The sequence below is a fragment of the Melanerpes formicivorus genome, unplaced genomic scaffold, assembly GCF_026170545.1.
Source record: "Melanerpes formicivorus ecotype bairdi unplaced genomic scaffold, bMelFor1.0.p_v2 SCAF_1, whole genome shotgun sequence".
NCBI lineage: Eukaryota > Metazoa > Chordata > Aves > Piciformes > Picidae > Melanerpes > Melanerpes formicivorus.
This window is the reverse complement of record NW_027142353.1, coordinates 50,192,409-50,216,650: the sequence shown is the minus strand read 5'-3', so window position 1 is coordinate 50,216,650 and position 24,242 is coordinate 50,192,409. Positions and strand designations below refer to the sequence as shown.

General features: G+C 36.2%; 1 protein-coding gene and 1 long non-coding RNA gene across 13 annotated transcripts in view; one reads left to right on the top strand and one right to left on the bottom strand.

Annotated features, from left to right (window-relative positions):
* The window catches only part of NBEA (neurobeachin), a 505,074-nt gene that overhangs the window by 320,160 nt on the left and 160,672 nt on the right, over positions 1-24,242 (top strand). For 6 of the 12 annotated variants that reach the window (XM_068142898.1, XM_068142913.1, XM_068142891.1 and 3 more), the window contains 2 exons: positions 11,448-11,591; positions 14,727-14,765. In XM_068142898.1, the coding sequence (XP_067998999.1) occupies positions 11,448-11,591; positions 14,727-14,765 (183 nt within the window). The remainder of the gene's footprint in view (positions 1-11,447; positions 11,592-14,726; positions 14,766-24,242) is intronic. The other 6 variants (XM_068142943.1, XM_068142938.1, XM_068142931.1 and 3 more) reach the window with 1 other exon arrangement.
* LOC137443360 (uncharacterized) lies at positions 10,597-23,024 on the bottom strand. The gene is made up of 3 exons (XR_010987864.1): positions 22,885-23,024; positions 16,729-16,795; positions 10,597-10,835 (listed from the first exon to the last, which is right to left on the bottom strand). It is a non-coding gene; the product is annotated as an uncharacterized lncRNA (long non-coding RNA).

Sequence of the window (24,242 nt, the reverse complement as noted above, 5' to 3'; positions counted from 1 at the left end):
AAGCTTATGACTCCGGAATGTTCTCGAAGTGATCAAATTGCCCTGCAAAACCATTCCTAAGACCTAAACCTCGCAATCATTGCCATTCTTAGAATTCTAACTACATTTTTCTCTGTTCAACCATTATATCTTCGTGTGAAAAGAATACACTGTCTGTTCTGAAAAATGAGAGTCACTTACTTACCAAAACAGTAAATTACTATGATATGAAAAGTTTTTAAAACCATGTCAAGGATGTATTGCTTCCATTGCTAACTGATGAAGAAATAGAAATTGTTGACCCATTTATATGCAGTGCATCTCACAGAAATATTTTGGGAGAACATTCTGTCAGTGGAAGTCTAATAATAGTTCTTCAGGACAGCTTTTACAGTTGAGTGAATGTATCTCTTGGGACTCAGGTTTTACCTTGTGCTTTTCTTACCTCCTATTTTCTATGCTTCTAGACTCCATATTAAGGAGTCTTCTCCTTAGTATCGCTATACTTCTTTGGCTCAAAATATTCCAGTTTTAATTGTTCTCTACTCTTTCTTATTCTTGATGTCTTTTTTTGACTGCAGAATTATGTTCTCCGCTTTGTATATGAGTAAGTGGAAACATATGTCATTTGTAAAAGGAAAATGTTGTTTAATATCACCAATAACTGAGTAAAGAAGCCAAATCTAGACCAAACAGGTCTAAACGTGCAAGATGAAGTTCCATTTCTGCCTGTACCAAGAAAGGTGTTTTCTGAAGATCTGGCTAGGACAGCCTGCCAAACTCATGGTTGGAATGGAGGGCTATTATTTCAGCAGTGCTGCAACCATTGCAACCTACAATTAAGAGACTATAGTGCAGATTTTAAGATTTTACTCTCCCACTCTTTCTCACAGTCAGTAGGAGGCATGACAGGCATTCAGGCAAGGAGTTCAGCTTTAAGCAAGCTTCTGAGTTACTGTAAAGTAAAGATAGGTTAAATGGACAGAGGCAGATTGCAGGAATCTGTTCAATATAAATGATTTATTGTCTTTCACAAAGCAAAAGGAATGAGCATGTGCAAAGGAAATAAATGAAGGAATTAATTTTCAAAGAGAGTATATATTTTAATATACCTAAATATAAATATTTTTACTTTTTCTTAACGTGACACTAAATTTATCACAGAAAATCTATTGTATCATATTAAAATTCTTGTAAGAATTTTACATAAATAGTAAGATTTTTACGCATGAAACAAAGAATTATTGTGTACATGCACTGGCTACTCCCTATCCCTACAAGTATAGTTTGTTCTTCAATACCACTTACTTTGTGTTTCTCATTTCATAGTGCTAGCTTTGAAATATACACAGAAAGTACCAGTGTAGTGATAAACCTGGAAGATTTTATAAGTTTCAGTATTGTGCAAAGTATAGGCAGGGATGAAGAAACTTCTAGTGAAAGCCCTGTATTAAAAGTCAAATACATTTCATGGATAAATTCTCAAATATGCACTAACCAGCATGACAAGGAAGACACCTTGTTAAGAACTCTGTCAGCCAGTATATTATGCATGTTTCCAGTGATGTATTTAATTTGGTTTTCATATCATGTATGCTACATCATGAGATGACTTTTTTCTTAACCTTATTGCATGCCTAAAGAATGTATCTCACAGCATATTTATTTGCAATAGTTATACTTTCCCAGCTGAAAGAACTATGCATAATGCTTGAAGAGTGTTTTATTGGTGTCACTTTTGCCATATAGCACAAGTCATACAATCCTCAGCCCTTAAAATAGCTGATCATGCTGTCTAAATAGCATCTCAGCTCCAGTCTGGATGGAAAATAGTGTTCTAGTGGTTGAAAAATTAACATAAACCTAGAAATTGTGCAAGTTGTGTTGAAGGTTTGCACTCTCTTGCAATCCTTGCAAAGCAGAATGAAAGACATTCCAGACCACATGTGACAGCTTAATGGAAAGTGAAAGAAAATACTGCTGACTGCTGCGAAGATTTTTGTGAGTTAGCTCTCCTTAATCCCCCCACCCTGTTCACCTGTTTCAGAAGCAAAGTAATGAAAACCTTGTTGGTTATCTTACTGAGCTGTTGTAATAACTGACTCTCCGAATCTGCTTTCTCAATGATACTGTGCGTACCCTTACTGTTTTGCTTTTCATCTGCTACGCTGCGTAAAACACAGACATTTTCTAAATGCAGCTATTTTTGTTAAAACAAAACAACAAACAAACAAAAACCCCAGAAACCAACAAACCACAAAAAACAGTGTAGAATTCTACCCCAAATGAAGCAAATTGAAAGGCTTTGATTTGATAGATAATTGCTATTTAGAAGGAAATTGTATATTTACAGCAACCTGGACCAAACGGAATTGCTGTCTGTTGCTACTAGAGCTTGGTCTCTTAGTAGCACTTCAAGTTAAAAACAAATATTCCAATGTTAGTACCACACTGCTGCCTCACAAATGTGTATATCCTGTGGGTATTCTGTATATCCTTTGTCTGGAATTGCTACAGGCATTGATTTATACAGAAACAGAAATGGTTCCTCCCACCAGTAGGTTGGTGGGTTGCTGCTGAAGTGAGAATTATGTATGCCAGGTCTAGAGCTGTGGTAGTCTATGTGAGGATGATATGAAATCTGTACAGAAAAAAGAAAATAGCATCGTGCAGCACACTGAACCATTTGGAATTGCACATAGACAATGCAATGGAAAGTAAATCAAGATGTTCCTGTAACATTATTATATTGACAATTTTATTTATATATGACGGGGACAATCTTTGTAAGAAACAGGACTTTGTCATGTATAAGGGCAGCAAAGCTGATGAGGGGTTTGGAGCACAAGCCCTATGAGGAGAGGCTGAGGGAGCTAGGGTTGCTTAGCCTGGAAAAGAGGAGGCTCAGGGGAGACCTTATTGCTCCCTACAACTACCTGAAGGGAGGTTGTAGCCAGGTGGAGGTTGGTCTCTTGTCCCAGGTGGCCAGCACCAGAACAAGAGGACACAGTCTCAAGCTGTGCCAGGGGAGGTTTAGGATGGATGTTAGGAAGAAGTTCTTCATAGAAAGAGTGATTGGCCATTGGAATGGGCTGGGGGGAGGTGGTGGAGTCACCATCACTGGAGGTGTTTAGGAAGAGACTGGATGGGGCGCTTGGTGCCATGGTTTAGTTGATTAGATAGTGTTGGATGATAGGTTTGACTCGATGATCTCAAAGGTCTTTTCCAACCTGGCTGATTCTGTTCTGTTCTATTCTATTCTATTCTATTCTATTCTATTCTATTCTATTCTATTCTATTCTATTCTATTCTATTCTATTCTATTCTATTCTATTCTCATAGAGGTTTTCCCTGTGTAAAGACTGCATGAGATGTTCCTTCTGAATATGTCTCAAAAGAGCAGAATTTAGTTTGAAAACATTACCATTCCAGAAAGAAGAAACATTTCAGACTTACTAACAAATAGGTTGTTTGAAGCACTGATCATGACCTGTTGAGTCTTTCTTCTGCAAGTGAGTAATCATGGTAGAAATTAAAATAGTTAACTACTGAAATTAGGATAGCTACTATAAAATAATTTAAAACTTACTTCATATACCTTCATTCTCTGCACTACAGAATGATTTTTGTTTGGGTTTTTTGCCATCCTATTATATCTGTTTCCAAAGAGCTGGTCTTGTTTGTACCTGATAGCAGAAGCTTAAGAGCTGAGGGGCAGAGTTGCCTTCTAGTCCATGTGTTGTCCACAGAGAGAGAGAATTCAATAATTAAAAGACAAACAATAATACCACAGATATATCTTTCTTTTAAAAGTATTGGGGTTTGGACCAGTCTCATGGAGTGAAGGCTCTAAGTTAAGGGTTAAATATGTTGATGTATGATACCCCAGTACAGGAAGTAGGATCACATTTCTCACCTGCCGCTGTATTACCATGGGGCTCCTAGTGCTAGCATACATCAAGTTTTTGTATTTCTAAAGAGCATTTCATTTCTTCCTAAGACTTTATCATGATTAGCCTTTTCAATTAGATTTTTTTGTGAGCAGGAAGCAAAACTGAAGCTAGCATATGTGGATGCAATTCCTCAATATCCCTCTTCAGAAGTCCAAATACTTTGATCTTTCACAAGAAGATAGAGTCAGAACATGGCTTTTCCTGCAGAATATGCACTTGGGTTAGAACTAGTCTAAAACTTTCCAGACATAAATGTTAAGATGTGTTTCACTTACCTGTTATCTTAAATACATCTTATCAGATGCTATTTCAAACGCATAGAATGCCTTGTTTAGCAGATTCATTTTATTGCTTCATTATCATGTCTTACATATTTAAATTCAATCAGCTTTTTCTTCTTACGTTATTAATTACATTTTTCTGTTGAAATAGTTTGATTACCCTCTTCAGTGGCCTGTCTTGAGAAACCTTTGCTTACATGTGAATATTTTGAATTAAGGATAAATGAAATTCCTTTTTGCTGTCAAAACCAAATTGTGAAAATGCATTGCATGGCTTTGAAAATCAGTACACTCTATTAGCAGACCTGTCAATATAAAAAGTGCATTCTATTTCCACCTCTTGCTCTAATAACCTTTTCTGTGTTACTCAGAGGCAGTTCACATAATCAGAGTATATTGTCAGCTTACTGGAGTTGGGGAAGCATGAAATGAAAATCACGTTAATATTGATCCAATTCTCTTACTTGCAAGTGTCCTTGATGTCCTTTCCACTGAGCAATAACTGTTGGTGTGATGTAGTTATTTTCCTCTCAGCTATTACTGTACTTCTGTAAAATGGCTGGAAACACAGTTAGGAAAATTTTATTGTTCTTCATTATTTCTCTTGTGTATCATCTTTGTCTGTTTAAGTGATCCACAGCATATCAGAGAATTTGGTTTCTTTCTGCAATTTATCAAAGTACAGTATATACCAAGTGGTTGCATTTCAAACCGACAGGGCTTTGTAAAGGTCATCAGTCATGAAATATGAACCTATTCTTGTGTGTGCAAGTTATGGTGGCAAACTACATCTTAATCAAAATACAAACATTTAATTCTTTTAAGTTCCTGTCAGAAGGACTTCTGGTTGCACTAAGAATGAAGACTGCCCTTCAGGAGCCTGAATGCCTTGGAACATTTGCTGGACTTGGGCATATCCAAATCTCTCTCACTCAGTGGCTGTTTATGGTCAGTGCTGAATCAGTGCACGACCCTTTCTTGTATACTCAGAACACTTGAAATCTCAATTATTATATAAATTAGTAATATCGATAAGTTCTAAAGATTTGCTTCATAATCTCTATCAATCTTAGTTTTCCTATCTGTAAACTAAAAACTAACAAGTACCCAACATGGTAACTTCATCTGTATTTTTATGTAGGACCTCTTATATTAACATATAATATTCTGACTTTAACTACAAGTGCTTATTATTATACAAGCCTTTAATCTCATCTGAGAAGAATACTCATTTTGGTCTTGCCTATATTCTTGGAGTTCACATTAGCACATTGGCACACTCCAGTTTGTGTCAGTCTCATTTAAGCAGTGTAAAACATCTGAAGATTTTAAAGAAGAAAGCATATGCAACGGTAAAATATTTATTTACAAATGACTCAAATAAGATAATTTGGTCAGGTGTTAGGGATAAAAATGAGAAGAAAAAAATATATGGAAGGTTTATGTTTAAATTTTCATATATTTATCTTCCACAGAAAACAAAAATGTGATTTGGTTTGACTTTTGGTGGAAGTAACTTCCAATACAACTATATGCAATTTTTAATTTCTATGCAATATTCATACTTTTTCTCCCTTGTGTTTTCAGAGATCCTTAAAATTCAAATATGATTTAGATATATCTGGTGTTTATTAAATCTATTAAAACCAGCCTTCCTTTAATAACAGTCACTTCTCTGATTTTCTGGGGGGAAACTAAATTATATGCCAGTCAAAGCCACCAGTTCCAGAAACACATTGTAATTTAAATAACAACTCTAGCAGACACAGGTGGGGACAGTTCATCATGATATGCCAGCACTGGTTTGCTACTCAAAGTCAGAAGGCCAGTCTCTTGAGCAGATCCAGGGATACCTGGTGCACATTTCTCGTGGAGTGAAAGCAGTCCTAGGAGGGCTGGCTCTGTAGCCACACAGAAAGATATTACGCTGGGATGGAGTGGTCACAGTATCAATGATTTAATCTTAGTAGCTTTTGTAGAGGTCAGTTTGCAGACTCCCTAGCAGCTGCTCTCCATAGCTGGGACTGCTGCAAGGGTCCCAGTGCCTTATCAAGTTAGCAAAGGTTACAATGAAAGCAAGGCTTTAAACTGCTAGAATATATAAAGCAGGAAGAATATATAAAGCAAAACCTTTTCAATTACTAAGTATTTTCAATACTTAGAATGTTGAATGGACAGAAAAGGTAGATAATAGTGTTGCTTTTCAGTTCTGTGTACGCATAAGCTTGACTCTTCCTGTAAAATTTAGTTTGTAAAATAAACAATCTCTCCCAAAATAAAGCTTAGTTCCTTCAAACCTTATTAATGAATTATATTTCACCCGTGATATAATTTCATAGTTCACATCATGACCTGTAAGGAGTTCCTTTTTTAAGGAACTGATTCTGAATTCCTGTATTTAATACAATATTAAAAGCTACCCTACGCATCTGAAATTTGGCAACAAAAGCAGTGTTCTGCAGAGCAGTACATACCGGTGATCTGGAAGGAGGAAAAAGCAGCTTTATCCTTGAAAGTTTCTGAGGAGACCTAAGCTTCAGAAAAACTGTACTTAGCTGCTATAAAAGAGAGGTTTTAATTAAATGCAGCATTTTACTGTAAAGAGAACAGACTTTACTTATGTCAAAAGCTCCTTTAGAAGCCACATAAAACTGTAAAAGACAATATATGAAAAAGGTTCTTATAGAAAAGAAGAACACCGTCCCATGAAGCAGATTTCCAGATGTTTGGAAACATTAGAATTTCCTGTCAGTATATTTAGGTAACATTAAAATGAGGTTAACTTTCCATTCTGCCATCTCTCTTCAAAGATCAAAGAGCACTCACTGCATAAATTGCCTTATCGGTAATTCGTTGAAGTAAACTATGGAAACAACTTTATAAGAAGCAGTAGTCTCCTTTTGTTGGTTACAGTATTACCAAGCAGACTTTTCTTTAAATTAACCTTATTTTTAACCCCATTTTGTACTAAGCAGAGCAAGAAAAAAAATTAAAACACTGCATTTTAAAATACAATTAATTGTTAAAATCTCCTTTCCTGTGTTCAGTTACAGTAATTAGTGTAATGTCTTAATAGTGTATGTAAAAGTGTATGTAAATGTATGTAAAAGTGTATGTAAGCATAAATATAATCAACAATATGTTATCTTTGTACTGCTAATTTTAAAATACTGTGTGGGAACCATTTTTCTGAATCTGGACACCTACAATGTCTTTGAAACTTAGATTGTATCCATGGAACCTGTTGTGACCTACAAAACGCAACAGGGAATTTATTGATTTAATTGAAAAGAGAGGGGCAGAAATACAGATGTTGTAACAACAATAGCCTTCCCCCTCAATTGTTTAAATATTGCCTATCTTAAGTACTTCTTGAGGCTGTAGCTGCAAAATAACATGGAATTCTTCTGTTCTTAGGAAATCACTAGGATTTTGTGAGGCTTTGGTGTGGGCTTTTTCTGTCTGCTTAATTTCTGTTTAAAGAAATGTAATGCTACTGGAAGAAAGATTAGTAAATTCTTGGCAATACTGTACAAGTTTACTGTGCAGCCCACATAACCTTTCAGACATGTAAAATACACTCCCTTGTTCATGGAAGCTGAGGATATGTGGAGGAGCAGTAGTTGGTTTCTTTAATTTCTTTCAAAGATGAGCTCTCTTTCGGTTATTCGGAAGCGACTGTAGGAAGACAGTTTTTATCATACACAGTAGAAAAACTGCCAGCATAATAGCAGGTGTCCCAAAAGATGGATTATTTATTTTTTTTTATACCTTATCTCATCTTGTATGTGTGTTGTCTTGAAATATCTTTAAGACAGAGACCTCAAGGTTCAGAAATTAAGGCACTAACTTCAGATGGACTTCAGTGAGAACTGAGTGACTTATTTCCTTGAACTTTTATGCAAAATGTAGTCTAAAGAAATATTGAGATGCTTATTTCAAGGCTTCTTTCCAAATCCCAGTCTATAAAAATATCCCTTAAGAGGGAGCTTTGATAAGGGCAAGGACTGATAGCATCTGCCAGTTCAAGTTCTGTGCACCCCAATGGCAAAATGTTGCTCTCTTGAAATGATATCTAGTTTTCAGATTTATGTTTTCCCCTGTTTTAATGCATTTGAAACATTTCCTAATTAGACTTCGGAACTTACATTAATACGATTCTGTATTGTGTCTTTAAAATACAAACTCTTCGTGTCCTAATAAGAGTTTTAAGGGAAATATCTGGAAATTCATTTCATAGTAATTTTGCTGGGCCTTTGAAAAAGAATTTGAGGTTTGATTTTTTTTTCTTCAAACATGCTGAAATATCAAGCATTCATTTATTCCTCTCTCCTTTTTATATCACTGTTAACAATACTCGACATAGTTTTGTGTCATATAATTTTTTATTCAGTTTGTTGTCTGATTTTAAAGAGACAAGTTGTTTTGCTTTTTACTCTTATTTGGAGAGGTCCTCATATTTTAAAACCTTTTTGAAGTCATCTTGAAATATAAAAATAGAACATCTGTGACAGATCTGTTTTGAACGTATTTCACATTTCAGGATCCAAGGAGATCTGGTGGTCTGTGGTATTCGCTTGTTAATTTCTTGATGAATGGGTAGAAAGGCCATGAAGTGCACTCAGTACAGCACGTCTTCTGAAGATAGATGATCTCAAATAAATTCTATTCCAAATCAGTTTTTGATTTGTTAGGTGTTAAACCATTTCTTTGTAAGGACAGTGTTTACAAGCCTTGTAATGAGACAGCCCTGTGAGACCTTACTCTTCTTGCTGTAATTTTGATAAATGGAACTCTAATTCATAAAGGATATAGTGATTGAAGGGCAGCTCTGGGTCTTGTACACTCTCATTTAGATAAATGTTTGGTACAGTACAGCAAAACTGAGGTGCACTCAACAAAGTGATAAATTTAAACAACAGTCAAACCAGAGATTTTTTTTCTATCAAGCCAAAGAAGCACCATTTACTATAATTCTATTAGATAAATGTATGTTTAATATTATCAACCAGAATGGATTTTAGAAACATTTGTCTTGTTGCTAAGCTCCAAATTTGCCAAACTACTCTAATGCCTTCTACTCTACCACATTTCATACACTGGTGTCTGGCAATATTTCTGTAATCTTGTAACTGGAACTCCTATCACAAAGGATTTAATATACTCTAAAATTCCAGTTGTTCTGATTTAAGTGTTAGTAATAATTTAGGGCTTGGAACTATTTACCTCTTTATTTTAATAGTGTTATCTTCATTGACTCTATGAATACTTCAGATTAGTACATTTGGAGTAATTAATTTGAAGATTTTCACTTTTGTAACATTCACTAGAACTACAAAAAGGAGAACAGTATTCTCATGCTTCCTTTTCCACTGCATTAGCTCAATTCAGGCCTGGGCTCCTTTAGTATCAAATGCTTCACAGCAGGAGCTATTACTTGCATCAAATGATGCTAAACTCCCTTGCAGTAAACAGAAGTGTAATAAGTTCCTGATCCAGCAATTAAATACTCAGAACAATCCTGATGTAGTAAATTGAAGGTCTGTTACAGCACATTACTCCTTTGTGTGTTTCTAAGCTGCTACAATTCTTGCTCCTTTTTTGTGAAAAAAACAACAACAAATACACAAACCAAAATCAAACAGAAGTCCAAACAAACAAAAACACAAACCAAAACAACCACAATAATACTGAAAAAAATGGACATAAAACTGGACTGAAAACTTTTCCAAGCATTGTTTACTTTATTCAGTTTTTAATTGGGTGAATCATTATAGTTAGTTATACTAAGTTGTAACATATGAAGGTGAGGTAATGATCACTGCCTAATAGCTGAAGACAGCACAACTTAGTTCATTAGTGTACATTGGCATCAGTATTGTCTAAATCGCTGTCAGTATCAGTATGGTCCTGACAAAGAGAGCAACAAACAGGGAGACTAGAGATGCTGTGTTTTGTTTGAGGCTTGCTGAAAAAGTTGGGGGTTTGCCTTCTTGTTTGTGTTTACCTGATCTGTAGTTTCAGATTTCTGGATAATGGCAGTAGTGTAGAAAAGTATCAAATCAAGCAATGTAAAATGTGAGGTTGTCTCAGCCTGTGGTGGAGTCCAATATCAAGTGGTGTGCTAACAGTGATCTTTAAACAGGATAAACACTGCCACAGAAAAATATGCTTCCAGCATCTTCTGTTTTTATGGTGTTACTCTCCTGTGCACAAACTAATTAAATGACTCATATTGGAGTAGGAGATAAAATCATAACACCTCCCCCACTGTTTGTAATAACAAAACTGCCACGCATCTTGTTCCATTCCATGCTTCTTCACTAACCTATCTACTTACTATATCCCTCTTCATTAACATGAGGCCCTGAGTCTTACTGGGCTTTGTCTCTCCATTTTACATCTGCTTTAATAGTATTCTTCATGTTAAAGTTCGTGAAAGACAAAATCCACACATGCCTGGTGTCTCTCAGATTTCACCCATCATTCTGTACCTTAGGTAGGAAGCAAATTTCCAAATTACACAGAAAGGGAGGATTATGTTTGAGTTTTATTTCTTGGTTGGCAAAAAGGGAGATGCCCAGATCTTGTGTGGTCCAAGGTGAATATGCAAGGGTTTCAGCTGTGGGCAAAAAGAAAGGGTAAGACTTACTTGTGAAGCTCTTTGTGGCAACTGGCACACTTCCATACACCATCATTTTTATTATGCTCCTCAAAAACACATACACAGATGCACACCAAAGTTCTCTCACCATGCTTGTCTTGTTTACTGACCCTCTGCATAGCTTACCTTGTGGTTGCTGTATATTGAGATAACCCATCTCCACCATAACGTCCCTCTCAATTCTAAGATGAAAGTCATCATACATTTTGAATTCATGAAAGCAACTTCTTTCTTTAAAGATTTGAGCTCTGAAAGGCCGGTCAGAGTCAGGACACCAGGAACCTAAGAGAAACTCCTGTTGAATTTCTTCAAGGTGGAAAACTAATGAGACCATCAAACATAAAGTAAATAGGAATTATTAAAAGCAGGAGAGTCTTTGTGAAACAGTCTGTATTTTGTTCAAGGTATATTTTGAAAGGAAAAATAAGACTGCTCGATAAAGTCTTAGAAAAGGTTCCTTCCCTTTTTCAATAAACGTTATTTAGACTGTATTTTTTTACTACTTGACTGTGGTTGTTTTATATTTAAGATATTATTCTTCTAAATTCCCAACATTTGTAACTTTTTTAGGCACTGAAGAGGATGTAGTGAAGTCAAAGAAAACTTTCCGAAGTCAAGCTGTGGTAAATCAGAATGCAGAAACAGAGCTTATGCTGGAAGGAGATGATGATGCTGTTAGCCTGCTCCAAGAGAAAGAGATTGACAACCTTGCAGGTAATTATAACTTTTCATTATAACTAAGATATGAGCCAAAAGCCTCTTTTAAATGTATTAATTCTTAACCCTTATGGTTAGTGTCTTAATATTGACAGCTAAGCACACAATTACAGTACAAATACATGATGTTCACCTTCCATGAACCAGGAGAACTGATTACAAAGCACAGGGCCTTTCAGCAGAGATGTGGGAAATAGCAATACCTCAAATGTTTTTATTGCTGCCTGCGACTTCTTACTGAAAATTTTGTAAAATCACTGTGAAACGTATTTTTTTCTTTTTGGTTAAAATGGAAATGCAGACTAATTCCACAACTCAGGGTTTTGTAAGTCAGAGTGCAGTTGTGTATATACATGAACTGATCCCTAGTGCCGTGTATCTTGTGAGTAGACACCTGCACTCCTACTGGTACCCACTTCTTTCAGTGATGGAATAAGAGGGATCTTCAGTATGTCAACCCATATGTCACAGGGAGGGAAAAAGTTGTCTGTTGTAACCAGTGACTAAGAAGGAATGAAACTGTTACCAAGCAGTGAACTTTGTTAGCATATGAGCTGGGAATGAATCCTCTGTAAAGATATACATGAGAGAGCCTTCTGGTCCTTTCTCCCTGGGTGGAGGTATGCAGTGAGGTTTCAGTTTTATCCAACCTCTAGTCGTTTTTTGTTACAGCTCTGTCTCGAGGCAATACTACATTTCCTGGGGAAGTAGTCTGGAAAGAAGGGCATGTTGAAAGTTGAAAAGGCACTCTCGTCTCAGATGAGATAAAAATGTGAGAACTGTGAAATGCAGTGTGATTTTATTTTTTTTTTTAGGTTAATTCACTTTGGAATACCTTTATTAAACTGTTCCACTAAGGGAAAGTTTTGTGATGTCTCCAGATTTTCTCTGCATATTGAATTTCTAAAATAGCTATCTTTGCTCCTAATGCAATAAGGGAAAGTTATAGCAAAGGCAGTATCATAAATGGATGATCAAACAAACAAACAAAAAACATTAAGATGAAAAAAAAAATCCTACATAGAAGTTAGTCTCAGACTTTGAAACTAGAACAGAGCAGAGGGCAAAAATAAATGCTTTTATTTGGGAGCAACATTCAGTATATGATTACCACAGTTAATATGTCAAACTGCTTGCTTTCTCAATCTGCAGCTAACCATTATTGAGACACTGTCATTTTGGGTCAATAAAATAGTCTGTCTAGTGGGACCATTAGTGGGATAATTTTAACAATATCCCCTTCTCCTTTAGAAGTAAAACTCAGTACTGTTTTTGCTAAATGCTAGTTTCTCGTATCTGTGAACAGGGATTCCAACTAAATATGCATATAGCACCTATCGTTTAAAGGCTTTAATATGCATTTACATTGAAATATTGATTAGAACTGCAAAGTGGACATGAAAAATTCTTTCCCAGTCTGGAAGATCTCACAGTCATCTATGAAGTTCTTATATAGACCCCAATACTGCCATGTTGTTCAAACACACAGATGCAATAAAATCCCTAGTTACATCCCTCTGGGGAAAAAGAAGAAAAAGAAGAAAAAAGAAAAGGCATTTCAATGTGTCCATAAGTATTAATGTGCAAAGCACCCTTTTACCGGAGGTAACTACATGTATTACATTCTCTGCTCCTTCAGGATATGGCATGGTAATTCTAGTCCTTTGCTTTTACAGTTTGTAGAAGCTGGGAGGTATTGTCAGTATTAAAAAAAATAATAATAGAAATTGAAACAAATTAACTTTCAAATATTGACAGGACATCTGTCCTACCACTGGCAGAAATTAGTCTTTTTTTGTTCCCTTTCAACACTAACAGGGCAAGCAAGGCAGATCCAAATGTGGTGAGGTAATGTGATAATGGCTATTTGTGTACCAAAAGCTGTGAAGATCTCAAAAGGAACCCACATTCCATTACCACGTTTTTCCTATTAGATTAACTGCAACCTTTGATACTCAATTCTTGCTCATTTTTTGAGCTGAAATGCTTTTGAGAGTTAATGGCCACACATGATATCATATGTGTCTTCTGCAAATTTTACCCATCAGAGAAAAACACTGAATCCCTCCATATCCGCTGTTTCACTGCATGACTTTGCATCTAATCATGTCAGTGGTTTCCACAGTTCTCAGTATATACAATGTGACTTGAGTCCAGCAATTGAAATCAAGAAAAGCAGTAGGCAAGGAAGGTGGAGTTTATGCCTAAGAAGCAGACAGCTCCAAAGAACAGGTCTCAATAAAGCCACACTGTCTGTTCCTGTCTAATTCTGAAGAGTTATGTAGATTTGCTGTATGTGATCTGGAAATCTTTAAGATATATCAGGTTACAGTATGTCATGGCATCATTTATACCTTGTTACTGTTCAGAGTGGAATGACACATAGGAATTTCTATCTTCAGATACGCCTCCAATTTGACTTTAAAGCTTAAATCTATTTAAACCTAGTTTACAGCTATTTGGATTGTCTCAGTAAGGGATAGGAATTAAACTAAATCATTATAAACCAGGTTTAAATTGATTTAAGATTGTCCACTTTTAACTAAAACAATTTAACATTGCTTATTCCATTAAACAAAAGCACCTTTTTAAAAGAAGAGACTTTGGGGTTTAGAAAACTTTTAACTAAAAGAACATAAGTAAAAGAATATAAATATTACAATATTTTGATTTGTGAAGTTAGACTTAAAAGAAAAAAAAAAAAAAAAGGAAAGTTTGAAACAGATTGAGACTGTTTGTACAAAGTTATCTGTACATACCTTTTGTTCCAGAGACTCTTTATAGTTTTTCATCAACCATGTGGCACAAATCAGTGTAAAGTTAACTTTGATAAATTACATATGGGATGGGGAATTTTTAAATAATTATCATCTGAATATTTTTATTATATAATCTTAGCATTCCACATGTTGCAATGGCAGTTAGTCAGATTTCATTATATTAAGTAGCGTTTTGATAAAATATAACAATCAAATTCCCTGTTACTATGGCCTTTGAATCATGACTTCTAAGTTTGTGTGGAGATTTTTAACTAAAGCAGTACTTCAACTGTCTTACAGTATGAGTTATAAAAAAAAGTTGTTCTCGTGTTAGAATTTCCATATTAAAATATTTTACATTTTTCTGTTTCAGTTTTAGCTCCTTTTCTTCCCAGACTGTTCACTTCAAGAGGCAAGTCACATCTCTGTTAGAACTAATGACTGAGATAGTCCAGTCAATTTTAACAGTTTTCTAATACATTGTACATCTGTGGGCAATACAATCAAATCTACTGTAGTGAGTTGATATTACTAACTCATCTCTTTGTCTTTTCCTTCTTCTAATGCTTTTCCTCGTCTAATGCTGAAAATAGGACTCTTAAATACCTTTTTTTGTTAAAACTGAGAATGCAAATTTGCTAACAGTTTGTCTTCTGCTTAGTTGCTGATTTTTTTTCAAAATGAAAAATATGTTGATATTGTAAACTGGCATTCTCAAAGGGGCATATGTTTTAGTAGATAAATAATATTCTTTCCCAAAAGATTTTTTTTTTAAGCACTGCTCTTGCACTGTTAGGTCGTTAAGAAAAATTTGAATAAATGTTGAACCGCACAGATTTTTATGAATTCTACCTTTTAGAAATAAATTCTCTTCTCTTTGTAATGAAGTTGCAGTTGACTTGCTGAGAATTGTTTGTGTGCATCCAAAAGCAGAATGTATTCTTAATCGCGTTCTTGAAAGATGCAAGTTCTGCAACTGGAGCATATTTCATCTGTTTTGTTATATGGCTAGTGGCAACAGCAAATAGCCAAACTATCCCTGACAAGATCTTCTGCTGCTCTCTAAAGAATAGTTTCTAGAAAGGGAAAAGAAAAGGAAATAAAGATAGGAGGATATGAGGCTTTAGGTTATTTTAGGAAGACAAAAGGCTTATGCAGGCATCTGTCTGGTTAGTTGCATGGGCTAAATCAATTCAGACTCTGAACCATGGTGAATTACAGCCTCACAAGTCATCTTGCGAGAATAAATACATATTATTTGTTCCATTATATGAGGTTGAGCAACTCATCCAAATAAACCCAAGGAAAGACACTAACAGCCTTTAAAGCATCTTAGTCTTAATGTATTTTAACCTTCATTACAGAATCTTCCATTCTCCTTAGACATCTGTCTCTAGGTGGAAGTAAACCCCCATCCCCCACCCCATTTGCAAATGTGCCAGGAAGGTTTGAGTAAGACACAGCATCCCAGCACTGCCCTAACTTTTAGCAACTCTGAGCTTCAGTGTAGAAATATTTATAGAAAACCGTATGACTACTGCTAAACAAGAACTGATCTTCCATCTAAGCCAGCCTGAGTCTATACTGGCTTAAGGACTAAATGTGATAAGCTCTCTGTCCAGACTTCTTGGCAGTGTGCTGTGTATTTACTTACTGGCCAGTGCTAAGGAACACACCAGGTCATAAGGATTTGACAGCTTGTATTATTATTAATGAGATATAAGACCTTTCACTTCCAGGTCATGTGTTTGAAGTCCAGACAAGTCTGGTTGTAACCAAACATTATCAACATCTGTTTTGTGGCCTATGCAAAATAAGTCTTTTGTCTCGTTTCAGCCACACTAATAGAAAGCGTCATGATTTTGAGCAGTTTCCAACTAAAGAAATATTTGGTGCTGTCATTAGAGGAAATTGGAATAGCTCCAAAAGTTCTACTACACAGTTACAGTCAAAATTGCATAGCAGTATGTTAAAAAAAGGGGAAAAAAGGAAATAAATAGCGTAGCCATTAATGAAATCTTCTATTCCACGTTTTAACAAAGGACTCATTTGCATTTATGAAATTATTTTGAAGCCTTGCGTAGATGAAGTAACAGAAAACACTGACACACCGAGGAACTGCATCTAAAGCCACAAAAAGCTCACAAAAGTTTTTGGGATGGAAAGCTGACATAAGATTGACTCAGCTTTAGACATACAATATAAAAGATTTACACATATATTAATATAGATTATAGATTTACATATTTTTACATCTACATATTTAGTTTTAATAACATTTCTTATGGCCAAAATATGACACCAAATTTTCTTCAGAAGAGTTGACTGGTGTTGACAATCTCTGGTAAGCAAAGCTGTTTGCCGCTTTTTCTTACCTGTTCTGAAGAAGTGGTAGAGGGGCATATTTTCTTTGTTTGGTTGGTTTCTTTCTTCTGTTGCCATCTGAAAATGATTTTAAGGTATGTAAGAGAAACAGTAGATCTCCTAAATTAAAGCAAAGAACAATAACTTGAGCCTTTGCTGAGAAGGCAGGTTTTCAAGGTATTAGATGATGCAGGCAAAAAAAACAAAAAGCATCATTTGTTTGTGACCAACCAAGGAAAGTTTTGTTGCATTATGTAGTGTCAGAGTAATAAATTGAAAGAAAGGATGAAATAGCAGTGACCACAGCCTAACCAGGAAGTTTTAGAAGACAGGAATGATTATCCCTCTCAAATCCTGGAGAGCAAAGTATGACAGTGGTTCCAAAAGTATTCTCATCTTCCCTCGCCAACCCTTCTCCTTCCTCCCTGGCATGTCCTGTCCTTCAAGGTTGGAAGAGCCCTGCACTGCCCATCATGTGCTCACTTTCTACTGCTGCAGTTGCCATCCGTACATCAGATAGGGGTCCCAGGGGGCAGAAAGCAGAAGCCACAGGGGAAGCCTGGGAAGGACAGTAACAAGTAGACAATGATACCACCTCTAAGTCTTCCAGAGTCAGAGGTAGTAGTTACTCTCTTTCTTTTTCATGTTTTGTTTGTTTGTTTGTTTTTCACTTTAAGAGAGTATGTTTGTATATGTGCACGAGCAAACATATCAGTTAAATAACAAAGCTTCATTAGAAAACACCCAAGTTTTTCAAAAACTCCTAGTTTTTCAAGTTTATCAATAGAAAGTATTCAGCATGCACAACTTGAGTAGTTTTCTCCCCTTCAATTCCATTTTCTTGCAACTTAGCATTACAAATAGGAATTTCATTTAGGGCAGAGGGAGTGGCTTGTTTGGGGAAAGGACAGGAATGTGGAAGGAGAGTGATTCTTTTTCCCTTTTTATGGTAGACATGTAACCACACAAGTCTCATACTTCCAAACATGGAAATTTAATTCAGACACATTTCCATAGTTTATGCTCATTATATATTCAGATTTTGATCCTCAAGTCTAAGTATAAAAAAGAAAAACATATTTGTATGAGTTTAATTTGGAGTATAGATCCAGGCATAAACTGAAAGCAGTTACATTTTTGATACATAGTTGGCTTTCACATTGGAAAGAAAAATAACCCCCTCTCAGTTTCCTACTATTTCACAGTAACATGCTATTTTTAGACATCTCAGTGTTTATTGTAATCATTATTCCACGTAACTATCCAAAATACCTTAATATTTAATAAGGTGGTTGTCAGTTACATATGATAGTGCTTCTAAGCACAGCTTTGAAGAGTTCTTCTGTTTGTACCTTATTAAACTCCACTCTAAGCCTGAGCATCTTCAACTTCTAAAATGGCAGACAGATTTCCTACCTTCCAAGCTTCAAAATTAAGTACATTCCAACTTTGTTGTTTTGTAGTTCTGAATGCTCTGAGAGTGCTTTATGTGCTCTTATTGTCCACTCGTACCATTCTAATTATTTTATTTTTCCTATAGCTTTCAAAATGTTTTTTATCTGAAATTTCTAAAGATGCAAAATTAAACTATGGCAAAGCTAAAGACTACAGACATACTTAGTGCATGTTTGTAGCTTCTTCCTTGCCCTGAGGTAAAATGTCCTACGTCAGCTACCTGATACATAGAAAAGAGATTGCAGAAGTATAGTCCTAGACATAAGGAACCAGACACCACCATTCTGTACCTCATTTCGTCATCACTATACATTTAGTTCCAATGTAAAAATCCCTGTAATTTCCTAAGAACACCCAGTGACAGACCCACATAGATTAGTAGTAGAGGTGTATCCAGAACTGTATTAATAGTACCTATATTTACCATTTACCTAAGCACTTTCATTGACCTATGGATAGGACTTCTGATTTTTCTGCCCTTCCCTCCCCCCCCCCCCCCCCTTTCTTTTTTTGGTTGTTTTTTGTTATTGGCTTTGTTTTGGTTTGGGTTTTGAATTTTTTTTTTCCTTCCTAGTGTTATAGAAGCAAGTTTAAAAATCAATCAAGAAGACAGTTTGTTTAGTCTTGGTTTCATTAGCCAGAAATTGTACAAGAGGCAGCCTCATCCAGTGCGCTTGGGCAGTCCTTGCCAGTAGCCTGTATACAACTGCTTTTAACTTGGTTTCTAAAGAAACAAGGTTTACATGAGCATCCTCTGTCAGTCTCTATCTTTGTAATTTCTGAACCTGGAAGCTGTTTTGAACAAACTTTAGCACAGGAGCAAGGATTTCAGAAGCAATAAACTTCCTGCAGTGAAATCAGGTTGTTAAGGAAAAAAGCCTAAACCTGGATGACAAAGCTTGCCACACTGGTTCTCCTTTTATCAGGTACCAGAGAATCTCTTGAGTGAGAATCATCAGAAGTTCCCTGACTGTGAGAAAGTGAAACATGCAATCAACCAGTAGACACAGTTAGACTAGAAGACTTTATCTGCTGTTTCTGGTGGTGTTTGGAGATACTCATATTTTCAGAAAATTTTGAAGTTACTACTATTGCATCTTAGATGATTCTTCCAGCAAGCTATGTGCTGATTCAGCAACATACTTCTTTCTTCCTACACACATACAGGATTAGCTAACCAAATAAGTGACTTTTCAGTATCACAAGCTATGTGAACATAATACATCACTATGGTCTCAAGGAGTACAAGGCTTACAGTTATCCTGAAGAGCTTTTCCAGAGTAGAAACTGAAAGAAATGAAAGCAGAGGGCTTGCATCTTTCATTTCATTTCTAATCAACTGAGCTTTATTGGCATGACAAGGTACACAGGCTGGACTGTATAATATACCTGTCAAGTCTGGTTCATGCAGACTGGCAAGTGGGATTTGATCCCTTGCGTTCCTAATCATTACAATGAGCTCCTGTTTTGGTGGTGTACCGCTACAGCAGGGTGTTCTCTCTGCTTTCTCCTTTCTTTTTCCAGTATTAAATATGCTTTTCTAAGGTGTGTTTTTCTGTTACCTTTTGATTAAATACAGATATAGTCACTCCTTCAGAGACAAAAACTCATTTATGTGGGCATGTTCATCATCACTTAAGGTTGCCTAGCTTGAAAAGGACTACCTTAAATTTTACCTGAAAATGGGGAAGGAGCTAGTGCAGGTCATAGTGCATTAGTGTAGTATACTCACATCTGGATGTACTGCTTAATAATCAACTTGTTAGTTTCTAAACCATCTTAAATTACGCAGTCCTTCCAAGGTATAGCTTCAGGCAGAGCTCACTGTATGAATCTAATTGTGAAGAGGCAAATGTATGCATTGCAGTAGTGAGGTCCCTATCCCAAACATTTAATTTTATGGCCATCTGTGAACCATTAAGGGGAGTCTTGATTATTATTAATACTTGGTCTGGCAGGTTGGAGCTTGAACACGTCCTGGAACAACACTAAACTCACATAAGCCACTCAAAACTTGAGCACAGCTCCAAGGTTTTCTTGTATGCCACAGAGAAAATCAGATTTTACCTGTGAAAGGGGGGAAGAGTTGATTTTCTGATTTTCTTTAGGCCATTAGACACACAGCTAATTGTTACATCAGGTCCTCAGTGAGAAGACACCTAATAAGATTGACTTTGGTATGGTATTGAGCTTGCCTCTGCATATTCTGTAACCATTGTATTGAGTGGTTGCTTTGTAGCACACTTTGAATGACATAAAGAGATTCTTATTCTGTATTCTGAAACACATTTTCCTTCAGGAATAAGCACTGTTTTATATTTTTCTTTCAATGTGACCAGAAAGGTATGAAATCCAAGTAAGAATTTACCTGTGGAGGTGCATATGTCACTTAATTTGAATGTATAGAAAGTATGTATATATTTGAGAGAAAATTCCATTTTTATTTTCCCTTATGCAATGCTACCTTTAACTATTTTCAGTCTCACCAGAAAATATGTATTTATTTCTTATTATTTTATTCACAGATGTAATATATAATATTATTTTTATTTACATTTGCTTTTTAATCAACCACATTTGTTTGCCGTTATGGCACCACTTAAGGGAATCGAGTTGCTGTAATTGTTTAGTTATTGTTGTTGGAAAAAGACCATTGAAGTTGATCTTTGATGTTAGTAGTAATGTTACATGCTTTACGCAGGAAAGGGGGGAAAAGTGGGGAAAATTTGGGATAGTAAGGCCTATCCACACTGCACTGACATATATAAAAAAAAAAAAGAAAAAGAGGAAAACCCAAAACAATAAAAATCAATCCCTCCCTTCACAATATGAAACATATGATTGTGCAAGAGTAAAAAGCCGACAAAGTAAGCTTGGATACCTCTGACAACAGGGGGAAGGAACTGAGGTTGTTATTTCGTGGTGGACAGTAAAAACAGGATAATAGCCCTGTTTAGGCTTTGATTCTGGGTTTTGCAACCAAAAAGTTGTGCAAATCATTATCTTTATTGAAATTGTTGAGAGTGATATGTAAAGGGACCTGTATATATCCGCTCCTATAAAAGCCTTGGCTTGCATAGAGGAGTTACTCCTTGTATCAGCTGTAGTAGAGAACAAATTGGGGGCAACCATCCTCATGTAAGTTCAATATATTTACTGCAGAAATCTTTCTAAAGGGTGGCTTGGATCAGATTTATGACAATAGGAACACAAAAAAAAGACTAAATTCTGCACAATTTTTAAAGATTCTTACATTACTTTTTGTTCTAATACATGGCAGTGCATGCATTCTATTAATGATGTTAATTGCATGAAATATTTTCTGGCTGCAGAGCTTTTCCCAAAGGCTTCTGGTGCCTATACTTATTTCTGCTTATATGCTATGTGATTTATGTTACAAGAAACTGAAGTTTGTGTGTGTGTGTGTGTGTGTGTTACATATAAATTGTTTCAAGTATAGGGATTTGTAGTAATTTTGAATGTAAGTTGGTGTGAGATACACTGGACTTTACAGTTAGAGTGCTGAAGGAATTTCAGTTGCCTTCTGAGTGATTTTTAATAATTATTCTTAGTGTGCAAAATTCCTGTTCCAGAATCATATCAAATTACGAATTGTAGCTCATGCGAATTTTTTTACATATTAAAGTTATTATTTTCAGCTAATCAATTTTGTATTTCCCGTGTTAAACAATATCTGAACAAATATGTATTTTTTTTCTTTAAAAAACAATGTCAGCTAAAAATTAAACATGACAATATTCACTACTGTTTTTTTTCCTTTTTATTTTTTTCAGAGTAGCTACCATTAGACTGTAAATTTGAATTGGTATAATTGATTGGATATGTTTTCAAAGTATTTTTTTTCCAGACAATATTTTTTTTCATCTACAAGTAATCACCAAAATATCAAATTTTGAAGCTCTTGACTTTTAAGGCTATAGCAGGTAAATTGCTTGTTTTCGTAATTCAGCATATAAAAGCTATCCTACTTAGGAGTAATTACTCCAAATCATCTTAGCAAATACACCTTCAGGCTCATAAATGCAACACACCTTTAGCTCTTAGAGTGAAAAATGACAGTTTATGAAACTGAAAATGTTTTAAATAAGTCCAAAATACCTTTCCTTAAGAAATGTAATTTTACTTGTACTGCTGTAGCAGATAGCAAAGTCTTTCAACTGACAGACCTTCTCCCTTGCATTGAGTTTCTCCACTTGAACTTGAAAGATACAAGAGCTGAGATACAGCAACTAAATGCAGGGATTGAAGCCTCAGTTTAACAAAAATTCATGGAGAGGAGGAGGGCTTTTATTCACTGGGACCATCCAACCCCGTAATCATTTACTTTTGGAAAGAAAATATTATTTTTAAATGTATATTTGCAGTAGCGTTTATTTTAGAAATGTAAATCACATGTGCGAACCACAGGGATCAGGCAAAGGGGAAAATGCTCCATTTAAACAGATCACGACCTTGGATCTGAAGTGATTTCTGGTCTGGTTTTAAAGCCAGAACTTCTTTGTTAGGTCGCTGCCTCTCTGCCGTGCGTCACCCCGACCGCTTCAGAAAGGTTGGGAAGGGGCAATGAAACGATTCTTAAAAAGAGATACTCAGGCTTAGAGCCCCAACAAGTGACAAGCGTTCTGGGCGCGTGTCCTCCCCAAGAACCACAGGCTGTTTGGCGAAGTAGAGCAGCCACAGGTTGGCATTACCTGGGAGATAGGAAGGGCGGGCCCCATTGCCGCCGGCGGCTGCTAAATCTGGGCTGGGAACGCCCGGCAGTATCACCCGGTGCCGATGTCGGGCAGGGACCACTGCGCTTCGCTTTTCGGCGGCTGCAGCCAGGCTAAGGATGAATATTTACAGCCCCTGCAAAAGCGCATCTCGCCACCGCCGCGCAGGGGCCGGGGTGAGGCTGGTAGCCGGAGCTTGTTATCTTTGCCGCATGCGAATGAGCCCGTCCCGCGGCTCTTGGCTCAGGTGTGCCCGGCTTTTGTTGCACTGGATTATCAATTGTGTTTGGAAAGGGGACCCAGAGCTTCCCGGTAGCTCGGTGCCATACGGAAAATCTGCAGTATTTTGATTGTGCTCTATGTAAACATTTTAATATCGGATCCTTAAAAATCCAGAGACTATCCCAAAGGGGATTAAAATATAATCCTCTATATATATAGCTGTAGTGGATTAATTTCGTATTCTCTCAGCGGCTGGCTTGCTCCCTGAAGGCTACAACAAAAAGACTCAGTGCTCTTTAAACATGCTATGGAATTGGAAGTTGTAATTGGAGATTTCCAAAGGACAAGTGTAAAAATCACACACTGTTAATACCTTTTTTTTTTTCTTTTTTGGGGTATCATTCTGTGCTTTCAGAAGGAAAAAAATTAAAAGAAAAAAAGAACAGAATCCAACCTCTGAATTTTTTTAACTTAGTTTGAACAACCTGTCCCCCGAAAGCCTGTAATTTGAGCACTGTTTATTAAGCTTTCTGCTTCTTTTCTACCAAAAGAATACTTTAAAAAAAAAAAAAAAAAAAAAAAAAAAAAAGTTTTCTTATCTGGAGAGTATAATAACGCTTATTCCTTGTCTCACTTTAATACCTCTGACATGTTTACATTGCAACAAATCGAGGGTGTCATTTGAGCAGAACACAGGGCAGATGCCAAGGTACCGGTTTGGGAGCTCGGAGCTTTTTCTCAGGAGGAGAAAGAGGAAGCCAGAAATCCTGTATTTCCCCTGCATTCAGTAACGAGCTAAGAAATGAATGTCCCTTTTTCCTCTATATCTACCCCTGCTTTTGCAGCTCAGCCCCCTCCTCCAGTACAGGAGTGCATTTCGCCAGCAGACCCGCTAGCCGTGGTGCACCTATTGTCTTCTCCTGGATGTCATATTAAAGGTTTTGGCCTTTTGACCATTAAAATTGGAGTGGCTTTATTTTTATTTTAGCCACATAACACTAGGGAAAGGAGGTAATTGGATTAAATTGATGGTTTTCCTTCTGGGATTCAGCAAAGCCCACAAACGCCTCCTTAAAATGATAGAATATCAAGTCGTTTCCAGGACGTATCTTCCT